The following is an 18,213-nucleotide window of genomic DNA, read 5'->3' on the forward strand; positions in this document are numbered from 1 at the left end:
CAGTACTTTGTTGAAGCACCTCTAGCAGCGATTACAGCCTCAAGTCTTCTTGGATATGACGCTACAAGCTTGGCACACCTGTATTTGGGGAATGTCTCCCATTCTTCTCCGCAGATTGAAGCTCTGTCAGGTTGGATGGGGAGCGTCGGTGCACAGCTATTTTCAGATCTCTCCAGAGATTGGGTTCAAGTTCGGGCTCTGGCTGGGCCACTCAAGGACATTAAGAGACTTTTCCTGAAGCCACTCCTGCGTTGTCTTGGCTGTGTCCTTAGGGTCGTTGTCCTGTTGGAAGGTAAACCTTCGCCCCAGTCTGAGGTCCTGAGCGCTCTGGAGCAGGTTTTCATCAAGGTTCTCTCTGTACTTTGCTCCGTTCGTCTTTCCCTCGATCCTGACTAGTCTCCCAGTCCCTGCTGCTGAAAAACATCCCCACAGCATGATGCTGCCACCACCATGCTTCACCGTAGGGATGGGCGGTGCCTGGTTTCCTCCAGACGTGACGCTTGGCCAAAAAGTTCAATCTTGGTTTCATCAGACCAGAAAATCTTGTTTCTCATGGTCTGAGAGTCCTTTAGGTGCCTTTAGGTGGTAAACTCCAAGCGGGCTGTCATGTGCTTTTTACTGAGAAGTGACTTCCGTCTGGCCACTCTACCATAAAGGCCTGTTTGGTGGAGTGCTGCAGAGAGGGTTGTCCTTCTGGAAGGTTCTCCCATCTCCACAGAGGAACTCTGGAGCTCTGTCAGATTGACCATTTGGTTCTTGGTCACCTCCCTGACGAAGCCCCCCCCGACACAATCCTGTCTTGGAGGTCTATGGACAAGTATATGGACACAGCGCGCTCACAAAGCAAAGAGCGCAGTTCGTGACATACATTTTCTGCTCTGGCACTGAACGTACAGTATTTCAGATGATTCAAATGATAACTTTCATGAATCAGTCAAAATTGTTTACATGCCAAGTGCAATGACGAGAATAAAACAAATAAACAGCTCTGATCACGAGAGCGTTGCATATATTGGTCAGACTGATCGCCTTCGCATTTTGGCTATTTGTCCAAAGCATGTTGTCAGAAGATGCCTGCATCCCCCCCCCCCACGTAAACCCCCCCACAAAGTGATCGCACTCGCCTAGAACAGTACTGTTTTTCATCAGCACACTCTCCCCCTTCAAATTAACCCTACTTTTCTATCCAGTTTCAATCCCACTCATTCTGTTAAATTATTAAAGCCGACTCGCGCGTATTATATATTTCACGTAACATATGTATGTCCATATAGCTGAAATACGCGGAATCAACTGAGAAATATTATATCCTATGAGTTCATTAATATGGAATTTCGCGGAAACACTGCCACATATATTCCATGTCTGACATCATTTTATTTAGTGTCCATGAAGACATTTATTATTTCTAATTTAAGGTTCATCCAAAGACATCACCACCGCATATGCGTGTGGCGGCATGCAGCGGCGGCTTGCAGGGATTAAACTTCTACCTACTGTATGATGCATTGAAAGGTTGCAATATGTTGTTTTAATTAGTTCAATGAACTCCCCATTAATTTACCGCATCAAAACAGAGCTTCTGAATACAGCCCTGTTGTTGTAGTAACATGCTAGGTCACAGCTTCACTATTCAGCTGTTACAGTAAACCCTGCTTATGTAGCTCCCCGAAGAGCTTGGTTCAATCTAAAGTCTTTCCTTGCTTCCTCTTGTCCTCTATCCTCGCTTCCTTCTCAAAACCGATTGGAGAAGTCTGAGGGGAGGAGAATTTGAGAGCTTTTTGAGAAGGAGGTGAGGATAGAGGACTAGACGAAGCAAGGAAACAGTTTAGAATTTCAGTACTTTTAAGAATTGGCCCTTATCTTATCTTAAATCTTCTGCTTTTTGTTGAAGCAAATGAGGAGAGAGTTCATATCAGTTCACAGTCTGTGTTTCCATTCTGCTGTAGGAAAGGGCTAACTCACCTGCCCTCCCTCCACACTGTGAAACTACTTTCTCTATTGGTGGAGGACTGCTGACAAAGCTGTCTGCTGAATTCTAAATATACCCCTAGTTTCTATCTCCTAGCTTCACCTGAATATCTCAGACCATTGGATACATTCACTGTATGCAATATGATCACTGATATGATATACTCTGCAAAAGTAATTATCTCAAATCTACAGGACTGCCTAGGGGGAAAACGACTAGGGCTTGATTTGGAATTCAAGATATAATCAACACTGGCAGTGCTTGGTGACCCTATCCTAAATCAGTACCCTCCATTTACTGAGATTCATTATGAAGATCATCCTTACGTCCTGATTTTCCATCCTATTATAAAGTGTGCTCTCAAATCCATGTGAGGAAGTATGCAAGTGCACCTTTCTGGTAAGAGGGTGGAACATTGGAACACAGGGCATGTCTGTAAATGTCCTACTAATTCACTCAAATCTTAAGGAGGCACACCTTTACTTGTGTTGCCTATCTTTGCTGTTGTTCAGCCTCTTGTTGTGCTATGCCCTGATTGGAAGTTGCTTAGGGTGACAGTGTCTCGGTTAATGACTTTATTATGTTGTCCAAATACATGTGGTGTTTATGTACACTATGCAGCTGAAAGTAAATTTCCCCTTGGGAATTAAGTACTACTCAACATTCTCAAATCTACTGATTGATCCACTATCCTGGACTCAACAGAAACACAAGGAAGCCAAAGACAAAAACACATGCAGACCTTTAAACCACATACTTTATTCTATTGCTCTCAGTAAATACATCTTACATAGGTCAGACCTTCCAACACAATACAACATGGGGAGGGAGAAAAACAAGTACAGAGCATCAATACCGACAAAACTACATTGATATACTGTAACAAGAGTCACATGAGCACATTCAAATGAAATAACCAAAACATAAATGGAGTATGGCAATATCATAGATTGTTTTCTGAATTGTCTCTTTAAATGTGTAAAGATCATATTCAATGACATGCAAAAGTTAATATAAATTACAGATATACATAATGCATGTTATTGCATGAGGAATCCATATGAGAGAGGTTCTTCAAATAAAGCCGAAGCAATGGGATTAAATGAAAAAGCTCTGCTAATTCTTCATATACCCTGTACATTTCATACTTGTCCCGTCTTTGGCTAGATCTGTGGTTGTGACTGTCAAATACACAGCACATGTTTGCCTGTATTGAATATACAATATCAGCGTGTTTAAAATGTTGTCTGAAGAACGTTTTGGTTTATTTGTTCTTGACATTTCTGCATTTATCTCTCCCCACCCATCAATGACAAGAAAACAAATGAAAAAACTTCAGCAACAAAATGGTGGATAATGAAAAGCTAGCAGTGGATGATGAATAACTAAGCTAATAAAAAAAAAAAAAAACTTTGACTAGGTTTATATATGATAGGCATTGTCAAGCCCAATATAGATACAGTACATACACTTCCAATACATCTTTTAAAAAGCAGATAGTAGTAGCCCCATCCTCTACAATATTGCGACACAGCTCCCATAGCCGGCCAAAGTGCTATTTTACCCAAGATACAAGGGACTGTTCGAGTGCACAGGATACAATGGGACCATCCTCACAGAACAATCGTAGAATTCATGAGTTTTGAAATGGGAGAAATATGGAGCTTGGGCCTGTGCTGGAGATTGGAACATTCAGGTAGTCATGTATTAAGTAGAATAAACAAGATTTATGCATATTCTAAATAGATGACTTTATGCTATATAAAGCACAGAACTATCTGCAATGTTTTAAGTGGTGCACCCCACTGACTAAGCCCATGGTAATATAATCAATGATCATGAAATAGACATTGTGACAGACACATTGGTGGAAAATTCAGTCAGGGCAATACAGTATGTATACTGTAGAAATTTACAAATGAACCTGTGTCTATAGTTGAAAGTCATGGTGTAATGCATCATTGGTTATGGCCATAACACTGTCCTGCAGTGCATCTGATTGATCATTTATGGGTGATTGACACATGCACTGGTATAAGCACTCAAAATGAACCCAGTGAAAGAAAGAGTGGGGGTCTATGGGTAAGGAAACTCATTCAGAAGCACCTAGGTGTCAGCACATGTCATTAGAATCACAATCAAAAGTGTCTTAATTGCATAAATAGCCACCAATTCCATTCAAAGAGAAGTGCACTACCCGGCACAGTATCCTGGTATTCATGCAATACTGAATTTGACAGAGGAAAAGTATATTCTAGCAAGCCTAACAAACTTTAGCATAAGTGGTGGGTGTGCTTGACAACTCTTCACAGACTCAACACTCACAACCATGTGACAAACACCAAGAACATAGAAGTGTTGGTCTGTGACAGTCATTATTATCTGGTCATGCTAGAATGAACAGGGCTTTCATTCCACAAATCCATTATCTCTAAACCTCAATCAACAATATTAGCTCTTGTCTTGCTCATCAGTCTTGATAATAATGTACACTTGTGTCCTTTCTAACATGTCAATCTAGTGACCACAGTCAGACACAATTCAGCTGACGAGCTTCTGGTGATAATTGCATACCTAGTGCCATCTGGTCCATAAATACAGAAGCACACCCTGAAGTTTTAAACTCATCACATCTCAACCACTTAAATGTTACATATATTCTATATCATCTGTCTTATATCACCCATATCCCACAAAAAATATACCTGCGAATACATACCCTAGTATGACAACAGCCACAATGTTAAACGCAGTTAATATTACTAAATACTCTAGATATTACTTCACGGCCACAAAAATAACACCCATCTTATTACTACTCTGTCAATGACCATAATAAGAACATGAATTGTATCCAGGTTTGATCAGAGATGCTCAAATCTAAGCCAGACCATGCAGGCCTATCCGCTCTTGAACTAATGAACCAAGTTGTACTGGATCTCAAGCGGTCCTAAACAGTTGATGATTTCGTCAAGGATTTAAGACAAGTGGTTCTCGCATCTTTGCTTATATTTTCATTAAAATTATATTTATCCGTTATTTGGTTCATTTCAGACCACCAAACCTCAACTAAACTTGACATCATACTGTATAATTCAAATGTGCATTCTTGCCTCTTATTGTATGAACCACATGTCTACAATTCAGTGTCTGTCAATTCCTCTTTCACCCCTCATTGGTACAGGAATTTTGCAAACTTCCAACAGAGGGCTGTCGCAGTGGTCAGGACAGAACATTGATAATAATAGTTATAATATGCCTTTTCAACATTTAGACACAATACAGTACATTCTTAGACAATTCTAACACACTGCACAATCTTTTACCAGCAATTAAATTCATGACTTCCAGAGACACTGACTAACCTATTCATCAAGTGATCTCAAATAAAATAACATTTTAGAAAGGCCTTCATGTGTGTCAAAAACATTGGCCCAAGTCTTAGATAGAGATACAGTACATACAAGTTTCCGCTCATTAGTGTAATATGGGTGTGCTTTCTGGAGTGTTCATGCAGTGTCATTGCATCTCTAAAGGTTCTCTGTAGCAGGAAATGCACATCATTACCTGGTTGGACAGTGTAAGGGGTGCGTGGGATAAGTACACTTCACTGGTGCTTGTCAATGGGTGTGCGTTCAGCTGCTAGATCTAAAACAGGAACCACTTCATATTGGGATTAATCTGTTGTGCTAATAAACAAACAGTCTTCTTCTGCTTTGAGGAAGTGAGTATCCATCTACAGGAAGGCTGAATAAATGGTATAAATTCAACCCTGTTCGTATAGCGGTAAAATAATCTATTCTCAGTGCACACAGCTCAAAGTATCTGATCTCCAACATTAGAAAACTAACAACAACAATATATAAGCTATGGGGATAAACTCACATACTCTCTAAATCATTGGAAATACAAGTTTCCAACTTTCAATCAAGTGAGCTTCTGGGTTGTATTAAAAAGCTGTAAGAAATACTGGTGAAAGCTAATTGTGCAGGTCGGGTATGAATGATTTTGCAAGGAGTACATGAAAGCATCATAATGTAGCATTGGTGATGTTCGGCAGCAGCTCACCAAAGCCAGTCAGTCAGTAACATTCAGAGCAGTCAGTAACTAACCACCTACACCCGACCCCCAAGAGGAAAAAACACACCAAAAAACAAACCCAAATCTAAATATAGTCAGCATCAATTTTTAAATGCATTCTATAAACAGATAAACCTAGTATACTAAGCCCTGGGGGCATATCAATTGTCTAAAGTGGCTTCCTCTCCTTGTTTCATTTCTGTATCTGCAATGATGTGAAAATACTAGACTGGTGAAAGCTAATGCCTGGATATACTCAATCCATCTCCCCTTCAGACAGGTGATTAAGATAAGGAAGGACAGAGGACTAGAAAATAAGTGAACTTTGTAGAATTTAAATGCACCCCACCCTTACTTATTCCTGACCATTCCACTTGTAGCAACCAGATCCAAAACAATCCAAAATCCTTGAATAATAAGATAATAACAAACAGGTAAATACAAAAATATGGATAAATATCTTTGCCCTTTCAGTTGTGCCCACAGAGGTGTAGTAGCAGGGTTCAGCCAGAAGAGGGTAATGGTCTGTGTGTGGTCCTACAGGCCCTTGTTGAAGAAGACAGTGGTAGTGTGAGGACTGCTCTTTCGTATCCTCTCCTGTAGGTCTGTCTCCAGGCTGCCAACAGACATAGAACTGCAGGGAGGGAAAGAGGACAACGGAGGGGGTGGGGGAAGGGAGAGAAAGATTAGGGCAGGACAGTTTAGACTAGACAGGTGAAGTTACGATCCCTGCTGAGAACCTACACAACTGCTGAATTCAAAATCCATCCCTAGCCCCTTCTAAGCAGAGAGCAAGATGGCCAAAAGCCCTACCTCTTCTGTGGAAACAGGGCACAGCACAGAGGAGTGGCGAACACCAGGCTGAAAGAAAGAAGACAGACGGACGGAGGGGCGCACGCGCGCGCGCGCACACACACACACACACACACACGTTAGTTTAATGACATGGTCATACTGCACCAAATCCATTTGAGACACAAACTATAGAGAGGTGCTAATACTTACCACAGACCCACCAGTCCCACCTGGACAGGAGCGTTCAGGACTGGGAACCGCTAGGGAAGTACAGAGAGAGACAAATCCATTAAGACAATAAAAGACTTCTTGATGTCTATTAGATCCATGTATTTCCTTGTGTGTTTTTACATTTATGTGGAATTTACAGAGGTTAACATGGGAACTGGTCTGTCATGTACCTGTCATTCAAATGTACACAGAACACTATTTTTTTTAAATAGTTGACATTTCTCACATACTGTATGTTCTATTTGTTTAAATGAATGGATACATATTTTACGCAATGCCCTTCGCAAGCATCTGTACAATCATGCAGTAGTAAAACAATGTCTGCATTCCGCTGTTATTATCCAGCCCCAGTAAATCCACTGATTGTAGCAGCTATGCCAGGCATCTCAACTGTCCTTAGGTTACCTTCATGAAAGCTTTCTTTTCCAGGGTGTTCATGATGACAGGGGGGATAGCTGTGGACAGAGTGAGAAACAAACAAACAGTTTCAAGACCAACATTTCAGTAGACATATCTCCAAGTGATGATGTCAACTGTTGCATTTTCTAACTCTGAGAGATACTATAGCATTCATTCCCATTATCTCAGATTTCTCTTGACAATATTGTGTGTGCATGATGATCCTTTGGAACCAGAAGCTCCAATAAGAACTAGAGTTTGCCATGACAACCCACTCAAAGTCCAACAGATCTCCAAATGACTCCCCAGTTTCTAGCCACACCCACTCTAAACCCACAACCCAATAGGAATGGAACCTAGCCCACCATTTAGTAATGCCTGGCCTTACCCATAGCTGGCACTGCCATGCCAATACGAGACACCACCACCTGTATGATGGCCTGTTTAGCAGCGTTCGGAGACTCTCCCAACCGGTTCCCATTCTCATCTGTCACAGGGATGCCGTACTTCAGCTCCCTATGGGTGGAGGAGGGAGACACAAGAGGACATGTCAATCAATTCATCATATTTCATTTATATAGCTGATTTTCTATCAGCCATTATGGGGTTGGGCAGTGATTGGATAACGAGTGTGTTCTGTGCATGTTCAGCTCACCTCTGCCTCATAAAGGGGATGTTTATGCAGTTGGCAGCAGCAACAGCAGCGAAGGGGACGAAGCGGCTCATGATGGCAGGGAGGCGCTGGGGGACACAGAGAGATTATACGACGTCTATTGTCTGTGCTGCATGTTGCATGTTGTTGCATGTTGTTCATATTTGAGATCTGTAAATGTCTTTCGTAATTGCTCCCCCGAGGGGATGAATACATTTTTATTGAATACAAAATGTAACTGAATGCGTAATATAGTATCAGAGATATAATGACACTACATTGAACACAACTCAATAGAGAGTGGTGTTTAACAATGAACCACAGCTCCAATCACAGGCCCGGTCATTCTTACAGAGTACTAAATATATCAATTCTAAACCATATATTTCTTCCTCATGCCTCTTCTATATCAATTGCTCCATGTATCTGTCATCTGTGCTCTGCCTTTTACAATATGTGTTTGGCTGTACTAGTGTTTCAATGTGATACTGAACTGAACACTCAAGAGATGCAGAGAAATTGATGTTGAAGGCAAATAAAGTAAACAAGTTGAAAGAGTGAAAGAGTTGCAGTTTCTCCAGCGTCAGTTACTGTCCCTGTGGTCTAGTTTAGTGTCAGTAATGTGGTCTGATGTTTGTACCTGGGCTAGAGACTTGAGTCCTAGGGCTGTGACCACTGCTCCTGTGGTGGCACTGACGTACGCTGCACCCAGCTGACTGAGACAGAACACACACACACACATTATTAAAAGAGCTAAGAGAGTTGAATTTAAGACAAATATTAGTTACTGTAATTACATATTGACAGTTGCTATCGCAAATACACAACCTGTAAAAGCAAAGTACTGTATGTGCAACAGAGTAAACTACTTGATCAAGACGGTACGGTAGTTCTGAAGAACACACACACCTCGCTAGGCAACAGAATGTCAGTGCCTCTATCCAACCTAATGCCAAGCTGAGTGTCCCTCAACCTTTCACTATCATTGTTAGTGAGGACCAAAAGGATTATCACATCGTACTGATATACAAAATAGTCCTATTATATGTTTTTTCCAGAATATATCCATTACCCTGAGAAATGTCTCCTACATAAAGATACCCAGAGTCATAATGCATACAGCATAAACCCAAAGACATCAGCAACATTCATTAACACCTGATAAAGACTTGATAACAGTCAGGCAAAGACAAAATGATGTATAGAGCAATATGTAGATATATGCTTATGTTGGCCACTGTACATGCTTATCCTTATTCCAATGAGGATTTTATCTGCATATGAAGTGAGAGGCACCAGCATCCCTCTCATTCTTCATGCGTTCTGGTTAAAGAGAGTGCATCTCAATACTCTCAAGTAGCATCCTTTTCTCCATCTGATCTGACAGAACTGAACAGGTGGAGGCTAAATCCACTGGGAGGCATGCATACTTTAGATTGAGACGCACCCTGAGCCTCTAAACCAGATGGCAAACACGTATGCAAACGCCTTGCTTCCTCTACCTGCAGAGATGGGGGATGGGGAATGGGGGGGCATAGATGTTGATCCCATGACCCATAGCACTATGCAGGTTATGGTGGTACTGTGCATATGCATGCTGACATTCTAAATAGAACATAATACCGCAGTAAGAGGGAGGGGAGTGGGCTTCCGAGGCAGCTTGCCCTGATGTTAGCCATAGAGAGACAGCCTGCTGCTAGGGACTAGCCAGACAGCTACAGTAGGATAGGGTCTGATCTAGTACAATTGTTGTGATGTGAGAGCTGAGGTCCTCCCTACTTCACGGTGAGAGGGGCGTCTCCGCTGCGGTTGGTGTAGTTGACCACGGCGTTAAAGGACTGGTTGACCCACTGCCAGAACACCACCGCCGGCACCGTCCTGCAGAGGGGGAGGGGGAGGAGAGGGGAAACGAGGGAGAAGGGACAGGAAAGAGAGAGGGAAGGGGGGGAAGCAGCATAGAGGACGTTGAGAGAGGAAGGAGGAGAAGAAGAGAGAATATGAGCAAGGTGGGAAGGGGGTGGTTTTAAAAGGAGAGGCCCGGGAAAAGGTACTGCAGCTCATAAGAAACAAAGCAAAATCATGACACGTTCACCATAGATCAATGGCGTGCTAAGTACCATCTAGGCTAGAGCATGGAGTATACACCTGCTGTACAGTGTCTCTGTACTAATTACAGTTGATTTACAGTATGTGTGACTGAGTGCCCTTCACACTACCTAACAATAGCTACAGTACCCTACTCTGAAAGGAATGTAGAGCAGTGGTGTGAGGTAATCACTCTCAGAACTTGAAAACTATCAAAGTCATCCACATATTGTGTAACCCCACTGTAGGCCTAGTGTATACCACTAAAACCAGAGGTCCACAAAGTTCTCACTGTGATATTTCTCACTGTAAATGTTCTAGGTGACCCACACAATAGATTTGTGTGTACAGTATGGTGGAATATAGTTGTTTCTTTGGTGTTGCTTGTTTGGTCCTTTTTTCTCTGACATACATTTCAGCCATATTGTACCTCAGTATATACTAGAAGAGATAGAGCCAGTTAAATAGAGAGCAGATCTAGTGACCGACAGCGGTTATATTCTGACATTCTTTGCTATAGGATTAAATCTTCACCATGACCTCACTATGGTCAAAATTCCATGCAGTTTTCTGGCTTAACTTGTATTAGGTCAGCCGAGAAGGTCATCGGCTGCAACCTGCCATCTCTCCTGGACCTATTCCACTCCAGGACCAGTAAGAGAGCAGGAAAGATCATCGCTGATCCTTCCCATCCTGGTCATCACCTCTTCCAGAGACTTCCATCCGGCAAAAGGTTCCGGTCAATCAAGACTAAAACATTGCGGTACCTGAACAGTTTCTTCCCCATGGCAGTGGGGCTCACAACCAAGCCCCCTGCCTTTCTCTGACCGCCCCCCCCCACCCTGTCACACAAACAACACACTGACAGTGTAATTTATAATTATTTAAAATTATTCTAATTTATAGTGTACATGCCCCACAACAATTTCACAGCCTCTTGTGCCTACAAGATGTATTGTTCTGCTGCTCTTTTTTGTAAATTTGTAATTTTTGTTAATACTTTGCTATTTTGTACATTTCTTGTCAATATTTGCCATTTGTTTTTTATGTCCACGCCAACCCCACCAAGTCAATTTCCTGTATGTGCAAATATACTTGGCCAAATAAAAGAATTCTGATTCTGATATGGAGCTTATTCAAGGGGTGTTTATGATGCACAATACAAGTATGTCTGTTTCCCTGTGTTAAAGCTATACAATACAATACCTATATTTTTCCCATGAGGGAACTTCTTTTGTAGAGTGGTGGGCGCCACACAAGAATACACAAACGAATACAACATGACAGTATAGAACTATGAGATTGGGAGTTAGAGTTCTGGGAGGTAGATTGTGCGCCTTGTCCAGTTCACTCTGATACAGGTCTGAGTTTGAGTGACATGAAAACAATATTTGAACATCATATTAAATATCCGAATACAACATGTGAAACCAAATCATACCTGTAGAAGGTGAGCATGCAGCCTGTGATAGACATGTTCATTGGCACCTGAGCAGACATCCGGCCAATCACAAACATCTTCTCTCCAGTGTCAGGGTGGAAAGCGGAGTCGTAGATGTATTTGGCCTTCCACAACTCGTCCTCTGTCAGACCAGGCTTTACCACCCCATTCCTATGCAGACACACAGAACCAATGCTTTATTAAAGTAATCCATTTCAGAAATTGACCAAAGGAAAGACGTTAGTTGTTATTTTCCTCTGGTCTAAGGGAGAAGCAAACTACAGATGTTACAGCCAATAGACCTAATTAGTGTGTTCTGTCAAATCACCTACTTGAATTGCAGGGTAAAAGTTAAATATCAGGTTACTAAGAACAAACCTCTTCTCCTTGACGTCCTCTGTTGAGAGAAACCGCTTTACCCCGACTCTTTGCTCATACATAAATGCATATCTATGAACAACAAAGTCAATAGATTTTTGGTTCAATGCTTCCATTAATGAAAAGCGATTCCTCCCAAGGGCACTTCTCTATTTCACTCCAACATACCCCTACCTTTCCCACCATCATATCACCAGTCTCCTTTACTACTCACCACTACTGACTCCACCCCCCCATACCCCCCTCACCCCTCTACAGTGACCTCACCCTGTATCATATCACTTTAACCTCTTCCCTCCCCATCTCCATTCTCAACCTCCACTCCTCATACCCCTGATCATCACGCCCCCTCCCCTTTGGTCTGTCTGTATGTATGTATGTATGTACCTGTAGTTCTCCACAGTGTCCCGGGCCTCATCCAAGGCCCCAGAGGACAGCAGGACGGTCCTGGGGTCTGTGACCTTAAAGAAGTGCTGGGCGCGGCCCATAAATGTGCCTTGGTCCCATCGTGGCTCCTTGATGTTAATGTCGAGGGACAGCTCTCCAGACATCTTCGTTTTCCGCTGTGACCTGACAACAGAAGCAATTGTAGCAATGTAACAATTTAAAAGCATTTAAAGCAAAAAAACATTTTCTTACAAAAAAAAATACAATATATATATATATATATATATATATATATAGGCCAGTCACAGAACATACAAAATACATAACATAGGACCCTATACATTGAAAGTGTAAAAGTCCTTTGTTCTGGTGATGTAGCATTATAGGTCTACAGTATAGTCTTCAGGTTCATATAGAGGGCTTTCTACATCTCAGTGCAATTTCTGGCTTAATATTATGACGATTATGACGACACCACTTGACAATAGCCTTAACAATTCACTCCTGTCAGAGTTGAGTTCTGTTGAGGCATTTAGGACAGACGGACTAGCATACGCAGACCCAAGCTCTTAGTGGTTCAGAGAAATAGGGGAAAATATTAAATAAAAAGATAATTCCTCCCCTGCTAAGCCCTGATAGCACGGTAAGCCCCCCCCCCCCCACTTCCATGATCCATTTATAGCTCAGCAGCAACAGCAGGCCTGATTGGAGGGGCTTCTCCTTCTCAAACCATAGGAGAGGACAGCCATCAGGGCCTAGTACAACCCCAAGCAAACTGGGAAGAGCCTTCAACTCCTAGTAGCCTACACACTAAATAAAGACTTGGTTTCCATGGTAATCAAATAATACAACAGATGTCCACCTCAAGGTTATCAAAGAAGGCTCTGTTGTTGTTGCAGCATCGCTGGAGTGGCCTATCTCTCTCTAACTCAAAGCAGGAATGTTGCCATTACATTATTAAGCGTGCTTGATCTCGTAGGGGATGTGCTTTTGTTCTACAAATCGATATTTGAAGTTGACCTAAACGTATTAAAATACACTGCATAACGGAAAAAATATCTCTAAATTGCCTGCAAATTCCGGAAAAAAAGGTTCCCTTGACTAATGTCAACATATGGCTGGAACTTGTCAAACGACTATCCTACAACTGTAAGTAACCCCAGGCATGGCGTGCTCAGTAGTGAAGTCGCGCGGTGGCTGGCTGGTAAAGCATCTCTGCAAATCTGACAGATGGCCGATGGGGAAGTCATGTCACACGACATGTGCAAGCTGTAGCACCACACACACACAGTAGCTATGTTATGACAAGAACATCATACTGTAGCTCCATTTACACATCTTAAAGTTACTGAAATGTAATCTAACACAAAAGCCTGCAGAGGTGACTTTGGCTACTTCTCTCTCAATACATTTCACACGAAAAAAAGCCAAGGCTGTTTAGCTATCTGACATCACTCAAGCTAGTAAGTAAGCAAGGTGTATTGTAGGCTGTAGCTAGCTAGTGACCAGTAGTTAAAATTCTTGTGGTTTAAATTTTGCTTTCGAACATACATTCATTTATTGGTAGCTAAACAGCTAGCTTCAGCTGCCGCGCGTCAGTGACTCAGTCAGTGACTAAGTGAGTGGAAAACAAGGCGAATCCCCAAACGTCAGCATGTTTAGCTTGCTGTGCTAGCCACACATTCACAGCACAAACACACACTGCGAATAAAAACACCAATCATACCTGGGTTCAACGTCCACCAGCTGTGCTCAATAAAGACCTGAATTACTACAGTATGACCTCTCAATGATATCACCGCACCGGCTAAAGTGTACACACTCCCAGTCTATCTACCTTGAAATAGCTACCTCACCAACGCATCCTTTTCATAGGAAAAATGAGCCATGTTCCGTGAACAACTTTAGTGGAACTTCCGGTATATGTAAATTAGGATTTCTTCAAAATAAAACCACCAACGTTCAACTTGATTAAACATTTTAAAATATTAAATATGAATAAAGAATCACTAATTATAGTCAACTTATCTCTGGAAATGAACATTGAATATATTATGTGTGTTTTAAGGGGTTGTAAGTCTTCTAATAAACAAATTACCTTGATGAAAGAGCATTGCCCACAAATGATAGACTCTACACAAGTATTTCTCGAACATTGCATCTTAGCCTACCGATCTACTCGGCCACACTTAATAGAATATGGATCAAGTGAGTTTCAACCATGAGCTCAGCTCAATCATACAAAATGTTGACCACCACTCAAAATGCCCTATTTGGACTGCATAGGGCAAATATAATGGACTGTACAAAAAAAGTTCTCAAACATTGCAGCTCATCTTTAGTACCCATCTACTCAGTCACTCCTCCAGAATATGGATCAAGTACGTTTTAACCATGAGCTATGTTTTACAACATGTTGATGGTTTTTGACTGTGGTAAAACCGCTCAAAATGACCTATTTGGACTGCATAGGGCAAATATAATGGACTGTACAAAAATATTATATTCGCCCTATGCAGTCCTGTGAACGTTTTAATACAGTAAAAAGCCATACATATTTTGTATGACACAGCACATCACTTGATCCATATTCTATAAGTGTGGGTGAGTATATCGGTACTAAATTTTATTATATATCAAAATATAATAGGCATGCGTAAAAATGACATAAAATTGCACCAATATATAACATATAATTATCAAGATTTATTTTTCGAAATTGTATATACTTTCTGTTACGTCATATTGTCTCATTTCAGCAAAAATACAAGAACATATTGTGATCCCAACGCTTTCCATTAATTAAGATACGAAAACAAAACCGGAAGTCTTAATGTTGAAATTGTTGCTTATCGTTGGCAAAACAATAGAGTTGGGAAAAGGGCGGTGTCCTGCTACAGCACGTTTATCATTTCTTCACAGCGAGGAGAGGTTGGCCATATCCACTGGGCGTGGGTGACAAACAAAACATGATTGGTGTCTCGGTTTTAGTATGGAAAATATTTTTTACTTCCACAACAAACTTCTAACCTTTCTTGTAAAGTAGCCTCGTTAGAACCAGTGATAATATGCAAATAAACTAAAATGCTTTGACATTCATTAATTTAATTTTGCATTCATTCATGCATTTTGATTTCATTCATTCACTTTGCAATATGTATGCTTATGAGGACATGCTGATGATATTTATCATAGCATTATCACCTATTTCACTGAGAATCTAAACTAATCAAACAATTGCCTACATTTGCCATATTGTAAAGCAGCACATTAATCACATTGTTTTGTCATGGTTTTTTTGGAAATAATAGTACAATTTGACATAGATACATTGACCAACCACCATCACCTGCTTGGATAATGACATCACTATATGTCTGGTTTAATTGTAATGTTCCTTTTGTCAGAACTTAAAGTAACACGTTTTAAACGTGATTGCCTCAAATCCTTGCAAGGTCAAAGCAGACAAGGCCACAGGTTAAACAACATGAAGGCCTGTACAGGATGTTTGGTTGACTGAGTCAACATGTAATACAAAGCATTTCAGGTGGTTGAGGAGTTTGTCTAAATTCATTGAGGGCATTTGCCAGATAATGAAATGGACAGTAGGGTAAAGGAAATATGAGGGAGGAAATATTTTGCATCACAATTTGCTTATTCATTTCCATATCATGTATTTGAATTAGTTCAACATCTGCTAATGAATAGGATGAATTACTTTTTCATCCTATTACTAAGTTAATTGAAAATGCCCTCAGGCTTGAAATAATTTAATATGGATTACTTTTAATTACACATAGGCCTACATGATGTCCTTTATGAACGGTCCTGTTACTGTTTTGTAGGTCTAATATGTAACCAGAAGATGGCAGTACCAGACCAATCTAGAAAGGACAAGCGCACGCGCTCTCCATACTGACTTTAGTGTCTCTAGACAGACTGAGCGCTCCGCACGCTAGAATCTGTCAAACATAGCTTTTTTAATGGTTACTGAGCAAATTAAATTATTGACACGTCGTAGCACCAATCAGATATTACAAGCAAGCAAATGTAAAACGTCAAAGAATTTTTTGCTTTTTATTTTCAGACTGTTGGACATCTTTTGCAAACTTCTACTAACTAAATAACGACAATGAAAAACAACAGCGTGGCGCTGGGGGAGGAGCATTCTCAGGCTCAATAGGATTTCGTCTTTCGTGTTCGAGGAAGGTCCAATCACATTGGGTCTATTATTTGGGTCTCAAACTCAGAATGCCAACATAAGGATAATTTAACAGGCGTTGTGTCGGATACATCGCCCGTGAAAAGAATCTACACTGACTGTAATCCATCGTCCTCCGTAATCTAAGTTTAGATAGGGGCCAGAGTGAGTGTATTTGGCTACCTGCATCTCTACACATTTAGTACAGTTATGCGACATGAGTTGTCATGTATTTGTCCTCTAAAAGAGATGTTGTTGATACATTGAATGACATTATAGACTTTAAAATAAGAGTTAATAATGTGCTTTTAAGTTACAGTTAGAGACTCAAATGACATGAGGGATAAAAGTGTTAAAGATAAATAAACCATTTATTGCCTTGTGATACATAAACGTTGTGTGCTTACTATTAAGTAATGCGCGCTGTTCCAGGAGCTGTGTTTGTGTAATATGCTTACACCTCACAAGACAGTTGTCATCCGTTGGAACAAATGGGATGTCAGTAATGCGTCTTGAGCCAATCCCACGTATCCAATCGTCTACCAGAGGCGGGCTTGTGCAAGTCTATCTGTGTTAGTCTCAGATGAGATCATTCAGCACAACATGGATACAGGTAATGTTATTCAACTTAACTGAATAGTTTGCATGCATTTGAATGTTTGTTTAGATATACGTTTGGGTCTCGATATTGGGCTATAGCCTGCACCACAGTGGTTCAACACATATCCAATAGATGTGTTTTAGAGTGCCTCAGCTGCATTTCACTGACCTGTTTAGATCCCGCTAATCAAATTGGCATATTAATTGGTTTAGTGGGCTTCATTTCGCTCGCCTGTTGCGCTTGTAATGTCTACTTTGTTTCAAACGCCAACGTCGATTAGTTGTTTTTAAGGAGCCTAAAACATAAGTTGTTTTAAAACTTCCCAAATGTCATGCAACAACTGCGACAGTGCTGTAGTTTTACTGTAGTGTGCTCCTCCTCGCTGCTTAGAATGTTTGTTTACGCAACGTGTTGCTCGTGCGCTGTCCGAGGTGCTGATATTGCCACCAAAGATTTGGACAAACGCTGTAGGCAGTTTATAATAAAGTTTATGAGACCACGTCAAACTATGTAATCTTTATCTTTTTAATAACATGATTGTTCTGGGGCCGTCGATATCAGGCTACTTCCCATGGGAAATAATGTGGTTGTGTTGATTATTTGACAGGCATTCGCTGGCCTCTTGTTGATGGGTGAATTGACCGGCGTGCTGGGAAACCATGGCCCGGGAAAAGGGACACAAAGGTCGCTACGTTAGACTCTCTGTCTCTGATGAGAGGAGTGGTAGGCTTGGGCGTTGTGATCCGGTTGAACCTGCGGAAGAAGGGGACCTCATTTTTGTGTTGACTTATTCAATTCTTAAGAAGTGACTGATGGACAGTGACTGTTATGGATTTTCCCAAGTTTCAACCACAGACAGCTTGTCTTGACTATTATAAAAAAACGTAAGTATGTGCTTAAGCAGACAATTGCTTGTTTTGCTTAGTTCCAGAGCTTCACCTGGAAGACAGACTTTGCCAAAACCTTTCCCCAAATAGTTTTTTTTGTCAGT

The 18,213-nt window shown here is 41.1% G+C and overlaps 1 protein-coding gene across 1 annotated transcript; it reads right to left on the reverse strand.

The window, feature by feature from the left end:
- Positions 1-2,711: 2,711 nt before the first annotated feature.
- On the reverse strand, positions 2,712-14,248 carry sfxn3 (sideroflexin 3). The gene is made up of 11 exons (XM_083695456.1): positions 14,147-14,248; positions 12,421-12,603; positions 11,656-11,826; positions 9,909-10,007; positions 8,770-8,845; positions 8,133-8,218; positions 7,866-7,993; positions 7,484-7,533; positions 7,058-7,107; positions 6,866-6,913; positions 2,712-6,686 (listed from the first exon to the last, which is right to left on the reverse strand). Exons 2-11 carry the CDS (start codon positions 12,582-12,584, stop codon positions 6,590-6,592), a joined length of 969 nt encoding a protein of 322 aa, XP_083551582.1. The 5' UTR covers positions 12,585-12,603; positions 14,147-14,248; the 3' UTR covers positions 2,712-6,589.
- Between the last annotated feature and the right edge of the window lie 3,965 nt (positions 14,249-18,213).

Source organism: Argentina silus (assembly GCF_951799395.1).
Source record: "Argentina silus genome assembly, chromosome: X".
Classification (NCBI taxonomy): domain Eukaryota; kingdom Metazoa; phylum Chordata; class Actinopteri; order Argentiniformes; family Argentinidae; genus Argentina; species Argentina silus.